General features: G+C 41.2%; 4 protein-coding genes across 5 annotated transcripts; all 4 read left to right on the top strand.

Moving 5' to 3' along the window:
• The first annotated feature begins 455 nt into the window (after window positions 1–455).
• ndufa7 (NADH:ubiquinone oxidoreductase subunit A7) lies at window positions 456–1583 on the top strand. The gene is made up of 4 exons (XM_085929003.1): window positions 456–575; window positions 784–833; window positions 1131–1268; window positions 1409–1583. The coding sequence occupies exons 1-4, from the start codon at window positions 525–527 to the stop codon at window positions 1494–1496; spliced, it is 327 nt and encodes a 108-aa protein (XP_085785129.1). The 5' UTR covers window positions 456–524; the 3' UTR covers window positions 1497–1583.
• A 496-nt stretch (window positions 1584–2079) lies between these two features.
• LOC147047571 (low-density lipoprotein receptor-related protein 8-like) lies at window positions 2080–8919 on the top strand. The gene is made up of 13 exons (XM_085928941.1): window positions 2080–2213; window positions 2934–3059; window positions 3165–3530; window positions 4007–4126; window positions 4312–4437; window positions 4886–5051; window positions 5592–5807; window positions 6002–6120; window positions 6183–6322; window positions 6657–6798; window positions 6862–7053; window positions 7413–7552; window positions 8187–8919. The coding sequence occupies exons 1-13, from the start codon at window positions 2153–2155 to the stop codon at window positions 8196–8198; spliced, it is 1926 nt and encodes a 641-aa protein (XP_085785067.1). The 5' UTR covers window positions 2080–2152; the 3' UTR covers window positions 8199–8919.
• Window positions 8920–9376: 457 nt separating this feature from the next.
• LOC147047570 (potassium voltage-gated channel subfamily V member 2-like) lies at window positions 9377–11962 on the top strand. The gene is made up of 2 exons (XM_085928948.1): window positions 9377–10606; window positions 11240–11962. Exons 1-2 carry the CDS (start codon window positions 9377–9379, stop codon window positions 11501–11503), a joined length of 1494 nt encoding a protein of 497 aa, XP_085785074.1. The 3' UTR covers window positions 11504–11962.
• A 171-nt stretch (window positions 11963–12133) lies between these two features.
• LOC147047569 (N-acetyllactosaminide beta-1,3-N-acetylglucosaminyltransferase 3-like) lies at window positions 12134–16106 on the top strand. Of its 2 annotated transcripts, none has more exons than XM_085928960.1 (2): window positions 12134–12268; window positions 13919–16106. In XM_085928960.1, the coding sequence occupies exon 2, from the start codon at window positions 13929–13931 to the stop codon at window positions 15069–15071; it is 1143 nt and encodes a 380-aa protein (XP_085785086.1). In that variant the 5' UTR covers window positions 12134–12268; window positions 13919–13928; the 3' UTR covers window positions 15072–16106. The 2 variants fall into 2 exon arrangements, with proteins under 2 accessions (XP_085785086.1, XP_085785087.1); XM_085928961.1 differs by having other exon boundaries at window positions 12161–12268; window positions 13916–16106.
• The last annotated feature ends 32 nt before the right edge of the window (window positions 16107–16138 follow it).

The following is a 16138-nucleotide window of genomic DNA, read 5'->3' as shown; positions in this document are numbered from 1 at the left end:
ACTGCTCATTCTGGAACAGGTTTTACTATTGCAAGATGTTCTAGATAGAAAATCTACCTTATCTGCATCTCAGGTGTCTGCCAACAATAGTATGGCACCAATTACCCCAACCAAACTGTGATGTCATGGAAGCAGGAGGTTCAATGTGGAAATCAAAGTTGCACACTATTGTAAATGTGCACGTTTTCTCCTGTGGACTCTTCTGTTCATTGCATGCTGCATGGGAAAAAAAGCACACTTCCGTAATACTTGATTGCATGGTATATTGGCGGTGTCGCCCAGTACTGTGTATTCTTGTGAAAAATAAAATTTATATTTCTCTCGACAAATTCTTGTGTCATACATTTTGTTTTAACATATATATAGATTTTTTTACAAGACCCAAATGACTACATTATACAAACACAAAATCGCTTAACATCTGAAGCTGCAGTTTAGCTTCCTGGCCGCATGGTGTCAGTAGTGTGCTGAGAAAGGCAGTTAATGAACACAGAAGAAGCTGCGTGTCCTTCATAACAGCAAACATGGCGAATGCAACTAAAATCATACAAAGGCTTCGAAATTTTCTTTCAGGGGTAAGTGATTGAAACGGGGTTTCATAATGACTACAAGACAATATAGCCGAGGACAACAAAACTTTTAAAAGTAGCGATTTACATTGCCAGACAGTGTGCAAACGAAGGCGTCTGTGTCAAGTCGCTTTAGATCCAATTTGGGAAGTGTCAACAAAATGAAGATGCTCTTGCAACTGGTTTGATGTGGTGCTATTTTGCATTTTTACAGCATGACCTTCAGAGTAAACTCCAACTGCGGTATGAAGAGATAGCAAAGAGGTGAGTATACAAATCTGGTGAAATTACCAAAACAATGGAAGGTTATACGCAGCAGACAAGTAACATTGCCAGTCTCTAAAGTAAATAAACAACAACAGAGTGATTTTATTTTCTGGAAGAGGAACGTCCCACCTTGCAAATGTGTTAAACAATGAGTTGCAATCAAACGAGGTTTTGCTTTGACAGTTTTTTCATGTGGTTTTTTTTTTTCATACAATAACATGTCAAGATTATGAATGGTGCACAATGAACTGCAGTGTTTCTAGTATTCCTAAATTGACTGTCCCTCTTCTGTAGGACGCAGCCACCGCCTAACTTGGCCAAAGGGCCGAGCCACAAGTTTGCCGACAACTACTATTTCACCAGAGATGGACGCAGAGAATCCATGCCCCCTACAATTGTCATGTCCTCACAGAAGGCGCTCGCTGCCGGCAGGTAAGTTTCAAACCTCCAAAGTTCTTTTTTTTCCCCCTCTATAGGAATCAATGACATTTCAAATCATTACTCCCAGAGTCAAATAGTGCCATCATAAAAGTCATTTCAGTCATTGTGTGTCTCCATTTGTTGTCTTCTAGCCAAGCTGTTGCACCAACAAAGCCTCCAGTGACTCCCGGTGCGGTGTACAAGGAACCAGAACTCTCCACAGATCAGCCATACCTCTGAGCATTATCGACTTATCCACCCCCAGAACTCCTCCTGCAGAAAGTACAATAGTCATGTAATAAATAAAACTGCTTATGAATTATTTCATTGCATTTGTAGGTGTCATTCATTCTTTCCACTGCATACTATACAGTGTGCACAGCACAAGATAGGTCACAGTGTCATCACACATGTAAATAATATTCCAACTTTCCTTCAAATATGTAATCTATCACTTTTTTGTTGTTGTGCATCAGGAAAAAAAAGAAAAATCCAACCTTTTTTTCCCCAAGCTATATAGAAGAGAAAGCAGATAGAAAATGAGTATCTGCATTGAAATTAGATTCTTTGATTCCATACTTTGAGTGTGCTATCAGAACACTGAAGACAAATTGTGAAAATGAAAAATGTGTCAATATAACAGGAAGGTACAGGTACATATAGAATTAGCTATTTTGTCACATAATTGGAGTGCAACTTCACATTTGCACGTGAGTCAATGGGTTCGCTATTGAGCCTGCATTCCTCTCTGCTATATCATGATATGGAAGTGTTTTGAATCAAATGTCAGGTCGCATGAATCTTTCATACGAGCAACGCCCCCATAAAAAAAGTCATCAACGTGCCTCTGACGTCATATTTGCGCGCCGGCTGACAAGCCTAGGACATGAACGAGCATGGGACACCTTGGATGTTTATTTATTTGGATATGTTGCATCATCCAGCATCACATTTTAGGTAAACTCTTCTAACTATATAACGAAATTTCGCAGTGTCTTGTTCGTGCAATGTGTTTTTTCGTTTTTGTTACCTTCTGAAGGCTAAAGTTGGAACATGATCCCCTCAGTTGGATTGAATGACGTTTATTTATCTGCTACAAATGTACTTTAGATGATATCATTTTCTCCGTTTTTGTTATCCCCCCGCAGACATTCACACGCATTACAGTTAATTTCGCTTTTACGTAGCGATGTGCAAACTTGACATTAGCGTCAATAATGACGTCACGCGCGTGGAATTGGACGTGAAATTTAAGTCAATACTTGCATATCTGTATAATATCGTGCTCATAAGGTTAAAGATGTGCGCAATTATTTGAAGAAAACGTAAATGATCGGGCAATCAACACATTTATTGAAATTTGAAAATGTATCAAATGAAACTATAAACCATTCCAGATTAGCACAATCATGAGACAAAATGTAGCAATAACAACTTTAAACAGCTTAACGTCGATTAAAAGATTTAAAGTGCGAGTTTAAGTCTCTATAGCTGGCCCAGATGTCTGGCAAGCAAATGTGATTGAAAATCACATTTATAATTTCATCTTTGCTTAATCACTGTTGTCCAACCACAAACAGGATTCATTGTTTTGCCTCTACAGATAATAAAGTAGACAAACTGACTGAGGGCTTATCCAAACAGTAATAATAATCAAGTTTGTTTGGGGTTCTGCAGGTCACATTCTCCCTGCTTGCCACGAACAATTGGAGTTCAGGTGCAAAGATGGATCATGTATCCCAAGTGAGAAGCTTTGTGATCAATACAGCGACTGTCACGACGGATCCGATGAGCAGCATTGTGGTGAGTCTGACTCTCTCTCAGGTGACACCAGAAACATACAAACTAAAGTTTTGAATTGAAGAATGTAAGGTCGGATTTAGCTGTATTGAGCAAATTCTCCCGCAGGTCAGTTCAAGTGTAAGAAGGGCGAGTTCACCTGTCTCAGCAGAAGACGATGCCTCCCCTCTCACCTGTCGTGTAACGGCGTGGACGACTGCGGCGACGGCAGCGATGAGGATTCCTGTCCCAGCTGCGCTGTCGGTTTCTTTTCCTGCGGGCCGTCAGACGGCTGCCTGCGCAAGCGCCGGCTGTGTGACGGACACGTGGACTGCAAAGACGGGCGAGACGAGATTCAGGAGTTATGCGCTCCGAGGCCAGCCAGCTCTTGCGAGGCGTCCCAATTTGATTGCGGCGACGGCCAATGCATCCTCCATACTTGGAGGTGTGACAACAAAGCAGACTGCTCGGATGCCAGAGACGAGAAGAACTGCGGTAAGAGAAAACTTTTGGATTGTGACAATAAAAAAAAACACATTAATATACTAGTCGATTCGACTCATGGAGGCAAATAAAACAAAACGCTTTTAATCCTTAAATAAACAAATGCTTCTTTTATTTTCCCCAAGGCAAGTGACAATGTAATTTCAATGGTAGCCTGCGGAGGGCGCTGTAGTCACGCTGACTGATGCTCTTGAAAAGTTAAACAGGTGTCATACTGAGTACAAACACAGTTTAACTCATCCATTCATCATCCGGAGCTAAGTTATCCTCATCACGGCAACGAAATTTACGAATGACCTTTTGTTCAGTGACGATTGTTCAAATTTGACGAAGATTTATCACCGCAATAAAATATGACACATCCTCCTTGTGCAAGGAACAAAATGGTTTTTTTGTTTGTTTTTCCTTTCATACTGTCAATACAGTAGTTCCCGCAAATGCTGATGATGTAACATTTGTCCCCGCAGAGCAGAACGAGTGTCTCGTTAATAATGGAGGCTGTTCTCACCATTGCGTGGATACACAAATGGGCTTCCACTGTGAATGTCCCGACCGTATGCGGCTTATCGGGAATACTCACTGTGAAGGTGAGTAAGTCTTCCCGAGCTGGAAATGAATACATCAATTTCCCACATCATTTAAAAATGAATGACTTCAAAGTAAAGTCAGCCACATATCAGGGTTGTAAACTGTATTATTATGTCATTGCTTTTTTGAGTCTAATTTTGTAGATCCACCTTCCATCTATTCAATCTTTTTTTTTGTCACACAGAAGTGGACATGTGCCTGGAAAGAGACCATTGCGATCAAGTGTGCGTTGACACAAATGGTAGCCTCTCCTGTGACTGCGTTGACGGATATCAGCTAACCCCTACGAGCAAAGATTGCAAGGCTAAAGGTGATTGCCCTCTCTGTGTTTCTTTCATGTTTCCAAAACATATATGCGCAATAAGTAAGTTATTAGCCAATAGAAGTGCTTCAAACGAAAAGGCAAGGTTTTCCGTGTTTGAACAAGATTTAGTCATTGGCAATTTATTTGCACAGCACGTTTAGTCAGTCATTGACCGTAACAGTCACACTTAAATTGTGCAAAGAGTGGCTCCGCCTTTCCAGTTTTAAGTTGACTTATCTTTAAAAGTGCGTCAAAAACATGAACCTAAGACTTTCTTTCTCGTAAAAAGCGAGAGTTGGTTAACACTTTGGTTGATGCTTCCATCCGTTTTGATTGGGGTACGCCGTTCGCCAACTCATTGCGTACTAATACTACATCAAGCAATCTTTGACCCTTCACGAACCTAACATGCCTATATTTGGAATGGAAAGCCATATGTTTGATGTCCCTCCAGGGGTTGATGCCAAGGTGATGGTGTCCACATCTGAAGGAGTTGTTGAGATAGGCTCTGGTGGTGGAGCTTCCAGGACGTTAGCAGTCCATGGACCGGGCCCTGTGGCAGTCTTGGCCTCTAAAAATAGATTGTACCTGGCCCAGCAAGGACAGGGCTCCATTTACAGGTAAATGAGGAGAGCTAAACATGATATGCCAGTGTGTGTTGAATAGTTAGATCCAATTGTAAACATACTGCGAGTTGTCTTAATCCGTACATCCTGTCGTGGCCAAAGTGCAAAGACGTTTTTTTACTGTATGTTGTACAAGGTGGATGTTGTCATTAAAACTGATAGAGATATTGCATGAACTATGGAACACGCTGTACATGCTGTAAATATTTTTTTTTATTTATTATTATTATTTTTTTAAATATATAATTTTACCACTTCTCCATTTCTCAGCAAATTTGTTTGTCATATACTGTTTATTATTCAGCTTTGTTTCATTGCGTATTATGAATTAAAACATACAGTATGCCCACATGAAAACATAAAATTCAAGTCAAAGAAAATGTTTTTACAGAAAAAAAACATTTAATGATCAGATTTCCCTTTAGCCTCTATTTTAATAAATCAACAATTTTCGGTTTAATATTTGAGTTGGTCCATAACTTGACACCTTTCAGAACGGGTACTCCTTCGATTTAATCTTTCTATTCATTTCAGGGTCAACCTAAATTTCCAAGCCCAGGATGCCACGTTGGTGCTGAAGGTTCCCAGTCCTGTTTCTGGTCTGACTCTGGATTGGATACATCATCTTCTCTACTGGAGCACTTTGGAGAGTGCTTCCATTCATGTCAGCTGGCTTGATGGTTCTCAGCAGCGCCAAGTCATCACAGGACTGGACAAGCCTTGTGCAATCACGGTGGACCCACTGCATGGGTAGGAAGTCATTTGAGGATTACTTTTTTTTTTTTTTTGTTATTTTGGGCCCTGTCATTCCACAAATGTCAATTTTGCTCCTCATCTTGCTCTAAATTCAGATGTAAACCTGAAATTTCACACAAACACTGAATGGGCCTAACTTTTTGTACATAGCAGCCATCATAATTATTGGAAACATTTGTGTTTTCCAGATTGCTCTTCTGGGCCCAGTGTGGCAGTCCACCAAAAATTGTGAGGGCCACCTTGGATGGCCAGGAGATGAGGAATGTGGTGACTTCTCTACTACACAACCCGGTTGCTCTTACTCTGGGTAAGTAAGGTGAAATGATATGTCATGACAATTTTGCAAGGTAAGATTTTGTACCTCCCCAGATATGCCTCGCCAGTTGCTGTACTGGCTTGATAGCGGCATGAGAAGCATCTCCAGAGTGAATCTTGATGGGCGTCACCGTAAAACTGTGCTGGAGTCAAACGGCTATCTGGATCAGCCATTTGGGCTGGCCGTCTTTGAGGTAAACAGATAACGTGCCAGTCTTGCATAAAAAAGTGATTTCAAAAAAAAAAAAAAAGAAAGGCGAATTAGGAATGATCCTTTTGCAATAAATTAAATCATAAAATTATGCAGTCTTTTTTTTCCCTGTAATTTTTAATACAGAGTTCTTTTTCAATTGGGGAAAATAATTGAATCATAAAATAGTCATGTTTATCTGCCATAAGTAGTCTCAGTTCAATTGGCATGAAATGAATTGGAATTTTCGATCCTTTCAGATCACACAACAATGTCGCGAGTACCGATACTCCCCCATCCTGAGTCCAAACTTTTTACCCGTATGTTTTCTACTTTAGGGTTTTGTATACTGGACTGACCAAGACACGCACTCCATCTGCAGAGCCAACAAGCACAATGGGAAGGACTTTCAAGCACTTCTGACAAACGTCACCTCACCGAGCGGCCTTGCCATCGTTCAGCCTGCCCTTCAACCCAAAAGTAAATCATCTCATTTATCGTTATGCAAAACTAATATGAAACTAACCGTCGACCCATCCGCAGGCAACGCCGCCTGCGGTCGTCCCGGAAGGTCGTGCACGCACGCGTGCGTCGTTGACCTCCTTTCGGCGACTCTCAGCTTCCACTGCGCCGGATCGGGGCGCAATCAATCGCAAGGCGTCCCTGCTATTTCCCGCACCGTTCCCGCGTTACGTTTGTCCGATCCCGGATTGGCGGGAATCCTTTCGCTCATCGGTAAGCACGGTTCTTTTTTTTTTTTTCTTCAAAACAATAAATTTTTGAACATATTGTCACTATTTCCTGTCAAATAGTGTTTCTGCTGTTTCGGTCGGATTGATCCGCTCAGGAAACGGAGCTTTGATAACACTGTTGCCGTGGTAGCCGAGCTGAGTCATAAATGGAACGGCCACGCAGCTGTCTTGCGGCCGATTACACACAACACTAGAAGCTAAATATAGCAATGGAAACAAGAAGCCCCCCCTTCTCGTTTCTGCCTCCACGCTGCTTTTTGACACCCTCTCCTCTCAGTGGAGAGCTTTTTTGACTCTTTCTTTTGATTTGATCTTTATGTGGTGTCTGCTTGTTTCTACCAGTGTTCCTCAGTGTCCTGCTGGTGGGAACGCTTCTGTGGTGGTGGAGAGAAGAGTTCCGGCCCGCCAGGAATCTCATAGCGCAAAGCTTCTCCCTCAAAGAATCCCAGGACCCGCTTATCCAAGGTCCACGTGTCAGCAAGGCAAGACAACACACACACATTATGGGGAGAATATCATTTCACATAAGCTTGCTAGATATTTGAAACGGTGTCACTGAGGTGATGATTGACACACCATGTGAGGATCATAGATAAAAATAATTCTCATCTAGGAAATATCAATTCCAAATCCAACTCTATGCATATTTAACGCCATTTTCTTCTATATAGTCCATCCAATCCTATTTTCTTTTGTTAGCGCAACCATTGTTTTCTCCAGCAGCTTCCAGATGTTTCCTGGAAGGTTTTTTTCTTCTTTTTTTTTTTCTATCCCACCACCCCACCCACCCACCTACCCAACCATCTGTGGGCTGGCGGTGAAGTGTTAAAGACTATGAAGTAATACCTTGGAGGGAGGACAAAATTAAACACGAGTAAATGTGAAATCATCACTCCAGGTTTGGGCTGAACAGGAAAGATATTTCTGAGCTTTAAGTTCTGGCTACTTCACACAAGTCAATTTAAATTTTGGTGGGGAAATGCAAACAAACGTAAGGTCCCGAGTGAATTTGAAGAAATCAAATGTCCCCTTAATGCGTCTTGACTCTTTGAGGGAAGCCGTAAAGACTTAATGTGGTTCACTATGTCAACTAAGCCATGGCCTCTCCTCCGCCAGGAAACTCTTTAAGCTGGACCGGGACTGTGAATGAAGACGCTAGCTATGACACAGATGGCCCCGACGCCTTCGCCCCACATTGTCACAATCCTCTGTGAGCCGCTGTGGCTTCTCATGGCGGCTTCCAAAAACAACTGACTTGAGGTCTTGTGATTCCATATGTCACTCCAAAAAGCCCGATGCACTTAGAATAGTAGTGGAAATTAATTTAAGAACTACTTGATGATAAAGTTTATTGGTCAAAACGTGAGGTGCAGCTCGGATATGCAGGCGAGAAAATCCGCCTGTATTGGTTTGATACTTGAAAGTAGACTTCTGACACCAGGAATAAAAGTTCTCACTTGGGAGGTTTTTTTTGGGGGGGATTTTTTTAAGTACAAAAGTACGGTACAAACTGCTGTTTTGTTATTTATTTTTAAAAATAGAGGAGTTTATTTACAGATGTGCCTTTGCACATGGAATGAAAAATGACTGTCAAAAAATAAATCTTTAGAAGTTTTTCTTCTTCTATCTTTCTTTCTCTTTATTTCCTTGTATACAAATACTTTGTAATGGAAAAAAAAAAACATGCTCTTCTGTTTCTGATCATAATCTCTAAGTATGTTATTCAATTCAACCGCATTCGAGAAGTGTCCTAGATTATGGTTTGACATTTTGTATTTTGAAATGTCTCTTTCCAAGAAATCTATTCAAAATGTAGATTTTTTATTTTATTTTTTGTATCAAGATCAACTGCAAAACAGAGGTGGCATTTTATATCTTCACGAAATAGAAATGTCTGATTTACAAGCAAAGGCGCTGGCCTCAACTCCCCATTTGTCTTATCTCTTGAAAATCCTTAAATCAACTTTGTCTGCTAATCTCTCCCACCCCCACTAAATGTACGAGTTCTTAAGGAAACTTGGAGACTCACCAATAAGATTAAGGGGCTCAAACGTTTACTCCCTGGTGACTGTTCTAACGCATCAAACGCTTTTTGCGTCCTGCCCGAGCAACGTGACCTGGAATAAGTCAACAGGAAAGACTCCCTTTTACAACACATGGATTTTTTTGGGGACGACTCAGCAAGTTAGCATGTTCCAGCGCACACACATTTTCCTGTCTGGTTTCCTGTTGTGATTTTCTCCTTTTTTTTTTTTTTTTGTTCTCTGTCGTCAACGGCGACTTCCTGCTTTTTAACCGCAGGTGCAATGGCCGCAGATGTGGCTGAGCTTCAGAAACGTTTGCAAACAATCAACTGCCTGGCAAAAGGTGAAAAAGACAATAAGACTTTTCCCTTTTCTCAATCTAATGCTGTGAAAGCCTGGAGCTCTCTGGAGAACCGAGAGCACCCGGCGGCTGAAGAAAAACCCAAAGAGCGACATCACATGAAGCTTAATGTCGGCGGGAAAGTTTTCCACATCCCTAAAAAATGTGCCATGAAATATCCTCACACTCGTATCGGCTCCCTGGCGGCCGACGCAGACCGAGCCCGACTCGCCACCCTCTGCGATGACTACTCGGTTAAAAACGATGAATTCTTCTTTGACCACGATCCTGCTTTTTTCCACCACATCTGCCATTTTTATGCCAGCGGAGAATTGTGGATCATCAGAGAAATGTGCCCAATCAACTTTGAGGAGGAAATCGCATACTGGGGCTTGAGTCTGACGGACACCGCCCGTTGCTGCTGTATGGTGTTTGAGGAGAAGGTGGATGAAATGAAGGACAACCTGAAGGTGGAACAAGAATTACTGGGTGAGATCCAGGTCAAGTATGACGACGAGTTTTTCGAAGGCATGCCGTTCGGGAAGATTCGGAAAAGTCTTTGGAACCTGGTGGAGAATCCTTACTCTTCGACTCAGGCCAAAGCCTTCAGTGTGATCTCCAACCTTTTTGTCCTTATTTCTATCGTGGCAATGTCTCTCAACACCGTGGAGGAGCTTCGAATGTATCAAATTGGAGGGAAAACCCATATGGAGTGGGTGGAGATCATCACCATTGTGTTCTTTGCTTTGGAGTATTTAACACGACTTGCCACCACGCCAAACATCCAAATCTTTTTGAAAAGTGGCCTCAATTTTGTAGACATGGTGGCAGTCATGCCTTATTTCGCCCAGATCATCTTGGAAGCCATTCCTGGCTCGGGTGACGGGAACACACGAGAAGACCTTAGGACCTTGGCGAGCGTCAGCAAGTTAAGTCACGTCCTCAAAGTGGTGAAACTTCTGCGGATCTTTCGTATTCTAAAACTGGCCCGCCACTCAACCGGCATGAGAGCTTTCGGCTTTACGCTCCGCCAATGTTACCAGCAGGCCTCGTGCATATTGCTCTTCATCGCCATGGGGATCTTTACTTTCTCTGCTCTCCTGCATTCGGCCGAGAGGGAGACGGAAGGTTCTCCCATCAGTAGTATTCCATACGCCTGGTGGTGGGCTGCAGTAAGTATAGACACCCACCCATAATGCCTTTTGTGATGTCATCAGTGTTGATCTGATACATCTCCATCAACTGGCTAGAAAATAGCAAGTACTCGGTTGAAGGAATGTTCCGCCTCACTTAACGAGCGGTGTCGTTAATAATATGTATAATAGCGGCCAGCTGTTTTCAACTCTCAGTCGCCACCTCCACTCAGGAAGAAGAGTACAGACGGTTCCATGACGTAGATGGAATTTACTATCGTTGATTTTCCACTGAGTGGCACCATTTACTTTTGGGCTGTAGCACACTTATTTGGTTTGATAGTGACTAGCTGTGAAATGGCTGCCACCATAGCGGCTCTCAATCTTGTGTTTTGGGTTGCGGTTAAAATGAAACTTTTGTACAGCTGTCACTTCCTCATTCACAAAGTAACATGACTGTAGATGCCTGTAAATGAGAAACTTGGTGAACAAACACATTTTGAAGATCAACTTATAAGGCTTGAACTAGAATTTCAAAGAACAGCTTTGAAACTAATGCAAAATGTATTCAAAATCACAAAGTTAGCTAATTATTTGTCAATGGACTGCATTTGGCTGGCGACCAGTCCTGGGTATAGCATTTTTTTTTTTTTCTCTTCTTCTCGATCTTAGGTCAGCATCTCCACTGTTGGATACGGGGATGTGGTCCCTGTGACGATCCTGGGTCGAATGGTGGCCTTTGGCTGCATCTCCTTTGGAATCATCCTGAACGGAATGCCCATCTCCTTCCTCTTTAACAAATTCTCAGATTACTATGCCAAGCTAAAGGCCCAAGAATACAATACAATCTCGGTCCGGCGTCGCTTGCAGCTGCGGAAGCGTCTCCGACACAGGATGGACATGTGTTTCCATCCCACGGAAGGAGAGTCCAAATGAAGAAGACATTCATTGGAATAAAAGTGACTTGATAGGAAAGCCTAACAGTTGATACTAAGAATTCAAATAATACATGATGAAGATATCATTTTAGACGAAATAGAGAAGACGAGTCAACACATGCCTTAACAGCTCAACTGTATTAATATTGTAGCCTAGGATACAATCGCAGGAAGTTACCAGCTGGATTGAGCAATAGTGTCATAATGTGCTGTACGTTCTTGTCTCACAATGACTCATGTTTCCCCGAAAGGTCCTCTCAACTTAAACATGTTCACCCACTGCACTTTATTCATGTGGTGTCATTTTCAGGTTTAGTTTTTTTTTTTTTTTTTTGGACTTGACTTTTTCAACACAAGCTTAAGTTGTCCCATTTTGGTGTTCTCGACTTGTGTTGGATGTGCCTTTTCCTCTCCTGGCTCAATTTATTATTTGTAGGTGATAACTTTAATCTTCTGTGACCATCATGTTCAATCAAGTTACCCATACAAATCCATTTTTGCCATGGAAATAATGTGAAGTACCCCCAAAAGTTTTTTTTAAAACCAAGAAAATATTACTGTATTAAATCATAATGAGATTAATCGCCAAAAATATTTATATTTTGCAGAGTAATTACATTTACACTGTACTATACCATCTGCAGTGGCCCCGCCCGTTCGGGAGCTGACAGCCCCGACCGACCATCCAAGCGCGCGCTCGCACGCACACACGCGCGCGCACCAATGCAAGGGTGAGTACGCGCTGAGGAAGCTCGCTTACAAAGTAAGTACACGCATTCATTTCTCTTTTTAATATCGATTTATTATTACAGCCCCGCTATTCTTGCGAGGAAAACTTGGTTCGATGTTTGTTGTGTTTTAGGGACCATCCGCAAATGACATGGGACATATGTCAGACAATCATAAATTAAATAATGTTGTTTGTTTTTTTAATCTGAATGCAGTTGTAGCTGGAAACGGTCGAGTACTATTTACTAATGCTGAAAATGTGACGATATCACTCATTATGGAGAAATGAGATAACCCTATTGAAATCGCAATAGGAGGCATAAATTGAAAATAATATTCAGCAAAAGCTCTCGTTCTAATTGCGGTAGCATTTGAAACTGTGAAAAACATTTCTTTTCTGTGTTGTGTTCAAGTTTAAGCAATCAATAAGTCCAAATAATATTTCAGTTACCGTCATGAGAAGTAAAAATGTGGTAGACAGCTCATGCTGTTTTCACTAACTAGTAGATGAATGACAACAGGTGGATTTAGGTGTCAAATTCGTATTACACAAACAAAATATTCATCAAAATATATTTAAACCACTGGCGCCACATTCAACCTATTATTGTACGGCAAATACTTTTGACTTGACCTTGTGGACACACCTGCTATCGTTTTCTTGTAAGCTTAATTTTACAAGATTAAAATGTCCTGTGATTAAGATTAAAATATCAATAAACCATATTAACAGTTGACATTTGATCATGCCTTCCCTACAGAATTGTTTTCATCAATAATTCATATATTATTTGACGCCCCTTTCAAAGAGGGGAAGTCCGTTTTTTAGAAGCCAAGTTCATTCAGATTTTTCTAAATGTACATTGATAGTGACTTCAATATCCACATTTGAATCCAGATTATTACAAAATTATTCACCGTTGGTTCTTCCTTGATCATTTCGTCACACCTCGACATATGTTTATGGAAATTGGAGTATTTTTCCCATTGGTGCTGTTTCACTGTGTCAAAAAAAACTTGAATTCATTACAGTGTTGCAATTTTCATCTTTTAAATGTGGTCTAGAATATAAAAAGTACAATGAAACGTTTTCTCACATTCCAAGCACTATACACATCTTAAATTAACACACACACATGAGTTTTTTGACCCAAAGCATTATTTCCGTGTGCTGTTGTTTGTTCAACTATGCCTTGTGTTTTATTGTGACGTCAGAAATGAGGGTGTCATTATAATTGCTCGTTTGTGTGTTTTTTTTTAAAAAAAATTTATTGGCTGTTAGCAGTAGAGTGGGATTTGGTCATGTTGGAAAATAGGGTGAGGTCAGTATAATGCCAAGGCGTGATGTTTTCCAGTCCTTTCACAAGCCTCGCTCTTGTAGGATGTGGACTGAAAACCCAACTTGGACTAAATTGTTCACATTGAAAAGGTTTTTTCAAAATTTTAGCATACTTTTATTATTTTACACAAGTTCTTTGGAATTGGTATTTGTGAGTTAATGATGACATTTGATTATTTATTCAATAATCAAGTGGGCTCAAAATGGTGTATGCAAATGAAGAGAGTAAAATAATGCAATTTTTAAAAAAGAAATAATAAAAATAATAAAAAATAAATTCTTAATTAAATATAAGGTAACATGTATGTGTCTCATGCTTTTTTTTTTTTTTTTTGGTCTCAGCAGAGTTCTGACAATGATACACGTGAGAACCCGGACATGTTTGCTGCTTGGAAGTCTGAGCGTGTTGATCATCCACTTCCTTTTGGATTTTATAGACCAAAAGAACATTGGCCTCCAATCAGGCCTGAAAGAGGACCACAATGGCATTCTGGAGCCCACCATCCAAACCAAAACCTTCTGGGCAAATGAAGTTTGTCATCAAAACACATCCGTAGCCAACATGTCAGGCTTTGCCGCTCTTCCTGTTAATATTCAAGACTTTCTGTACTATCGCCACTGTCGCCATTTTCCTATGCTACTGGACGTTCCTGAGAAATGTGGCGGAGTCGAGCAATCGGGAGATGTTTTCCTCCTATTGGCCATTAAAAGCTCTCCTGGAAACTACGAGCGGCGAGAGGTGTTGCGCAAGACCTGGGCGAAGGAGAGACTACACAACGGGGTTTGGATCAGAAGGATCTTCCTCTCGGGTACCACCAATGGAGGATTTGAGAAGATGAGGCTGAACAAGCTCCTCCAAGCAGAGCAACGCGAGTACAAAGACATCATCCAATGGGATTTTGCGGACTCCTTTTACAACCTCACCTTGAAGCAACTGCTTTTCCTGGAATGGATGGAAAGAAACTGCCCAAACGCTCGCTTTATGTTAAACGGTGACGACGACGTTTTCGCCAACACGGACAACATGGTGGAGTTCCTCCAGAGTCTTAAAGACAACGATGGACGGAAACATCTCTTCACCGGTCACCTGATCTACAACGTAGGACCCATTAGGTCCCCTGGGAGCAAATATTACATCCCGGTTCAGGTGCAGGAGTCGAACTCGTATCCCCCCTATTGCGGAGGCGGGGGATTCTTGCTGTCAGGCTACACAGCTTCCACCATCCTCAAGATGTCCCGTTCCATTACTCTCCTTCCCATCGATGACGTTTACATGGGGATGTGTCTGAAGAAAGCGGGACTTGGACCCAGCTCGCACATGGGGGTGAAGACAGCAGGACTGTACATCCCCGCCAAAAATCTCGACGCGTACGATCCTTGCTACTATAAAGATATGCTGCTGGTCCACCGATTCCTCCCGGCTCAGATGTACCTCATGTGGCATAGAATACACGACCGTACGCTTACATGTACTTCGGCGGATGTGACCGTCAGGTGAAAGCAGAGATTGTCGTCATGGGGCCAGGCGGTCGGACACACCCACTACGCCGGACGTTGTGTGGATAATCAGCCGCCGTCACCGGAAGGAATCGGTTCAACCTCTTCTTTTCGGAAATTTCCTTTTATGTTCAACGTGAATCATTGCTTGATTACAATCCCAAGGTTAAAAAGAAAATGTCAAAAGGTCAAATTTGGAGAGATCTTTTTTTTATGCTACTGATAGTTTGTATTTATAAAAAGAAAAAATGATCTTCAAGGAATTACAGTTGAAAAACATGGTCAAAGTAATTAAAATCATATCACAGGATTCTTGAGGACGTAAATGATCGGAGGGGCAGCTTAAAGAATCGAATCTTTGCAATGACGTCAAAGTGTGTGCAGGAGTAAACAAACGATTTCCTTGTTCCACTTTTTTTAATGGTACCAAAAGCTGCCTAAAATTGCAGGGGGGGAAATTCTTTGTAATATTTGGACTTATCTTTAACACAGGAAATGTAAAACTAGGGTTAATGTTACACTTGGTTGCAGTCCAAAGATCCGAAGCTGTAGGAATGTTTTTACAGCAGAAGATTGCAGTTGATTTATTTTTTTGCTGACAATACTGTGTGAAGTATTTTTTTCTCAAGTGTCGGAACTGAACCCATGTGCTGAACGTGTATCATAAAAACTTGGCTCGCTTTGATATTCAAACGAATGCAAGGGAGTTTCTGTGTATATTTAATAAATGTATGCACTGGTACTGATGTATTTTATTTTAACTTATGTTCGTTTTAATATTGACTCAGGGTTTCTAAGGTTTTATGACATTATACTGTGGTTCACATACGTTATATGTGGTTCACAATGTTCACTGTGAAAACCGAGGGCTCTGTATACAGTACTTGGGTAAAATTTGTGTACATTTTTCGATTTTCTTTTATTTGGACCCCACAAGAGGTCACGGCTACATTTCATCTGCCATTGTTGTTGCTCCACATAGTTGTATGTAAATATTTAGGTCTGTGTTCATTAATAAAATGCAATATTTACATTCCATGTACTGCGTATTTTATACTTGTAATTTTT

The sequence above is a fragment of the Syngnathus leptorhynchus genome, chromosome 13 (genome assembly GCF_054491065.1).
Source record: "Syngnathus leptorhynchus isolate UIUO chromosome 13, UIUO_Slep, whole genome shotgun sequence".
In the NCBI taxonomy this organism is placed as follows: domain Eukaryota; kingdom Metazoa; phylum Chordata; class Actinopteri; order Syngnathiformes; family Syngnathidae; genus Syngnathus; species Syngnathus leptorhynchus.
The sequence above is the reverse complement of the archived record's forward strand: the minus strand, read 5'-3'. Positions and strand labels throughout refer to the sequence as shown.

Bases quoted from the DNA above. Each gene is read 5' to 3' on its own strand.
- ndufa7 (XM_085929003.1), top strand. From the start codon at position 525: ATGGCGAATGCAACTAAAATCATACAAAGGCTTCGAAATTTTCTTTCA. The intron at 576-783 runs GTAAGTGATTGA...GCATTTTTACAG, and splicing joins TTCGAAATTTTCTTTCAGGG to CATGACCTTCAGAGTAAACT. The intron at 1,269-1,408 runs GTAAGTTTCAAA...GTTGTCTTCTAG, and splicing joins AAGGCGCTCGCTGCCGGCAG to CCAAGCTGTTGCACCAACAA.
- LOC147047571 (XM_085928941.1), top strand. From the start codon at position 2,153: ATGGGACACCTTGGATGTTTATTTATTTGGATATGTTGCATCATCCAG. The intron at 3,060-3,164 runs GTGAGTCTGACT...ATTCTCCCGCAG, and splicing joins ATCCGATGAGCAGCATTGTG to GTCAGTTCAAGTGTAAGAAG. The intron at 4,127-4,311 runs GTGAGTAAGTCT...TTTGTCACACAG, and splicing joins CGGGAATACTCACTGTGAAG to AAGTGGACATGTGCCTGGAA.
- LOC147047570 (XM_085928948.1), top strand. From the start codon at position 9,377: ATGGCCGCAGATGTGGCTGAGCTTCAGAAACGTTTGCAAACAATCAAC. The intron at 10,607-11,239 runs GTAAGTATAGAC...TCTCGATCTTAG, and splicing joins ACGCCTGGTGGTGGGCTGCA to GTCAGCATCTCCACTGTTGG.
- LOC147047569 (XM_085928960.1), top strand. From the start codon at position 13,929: ATGATACACGTGAGAACCCGGACATGTTTGCTGCTTGGAAGTCTGAGC.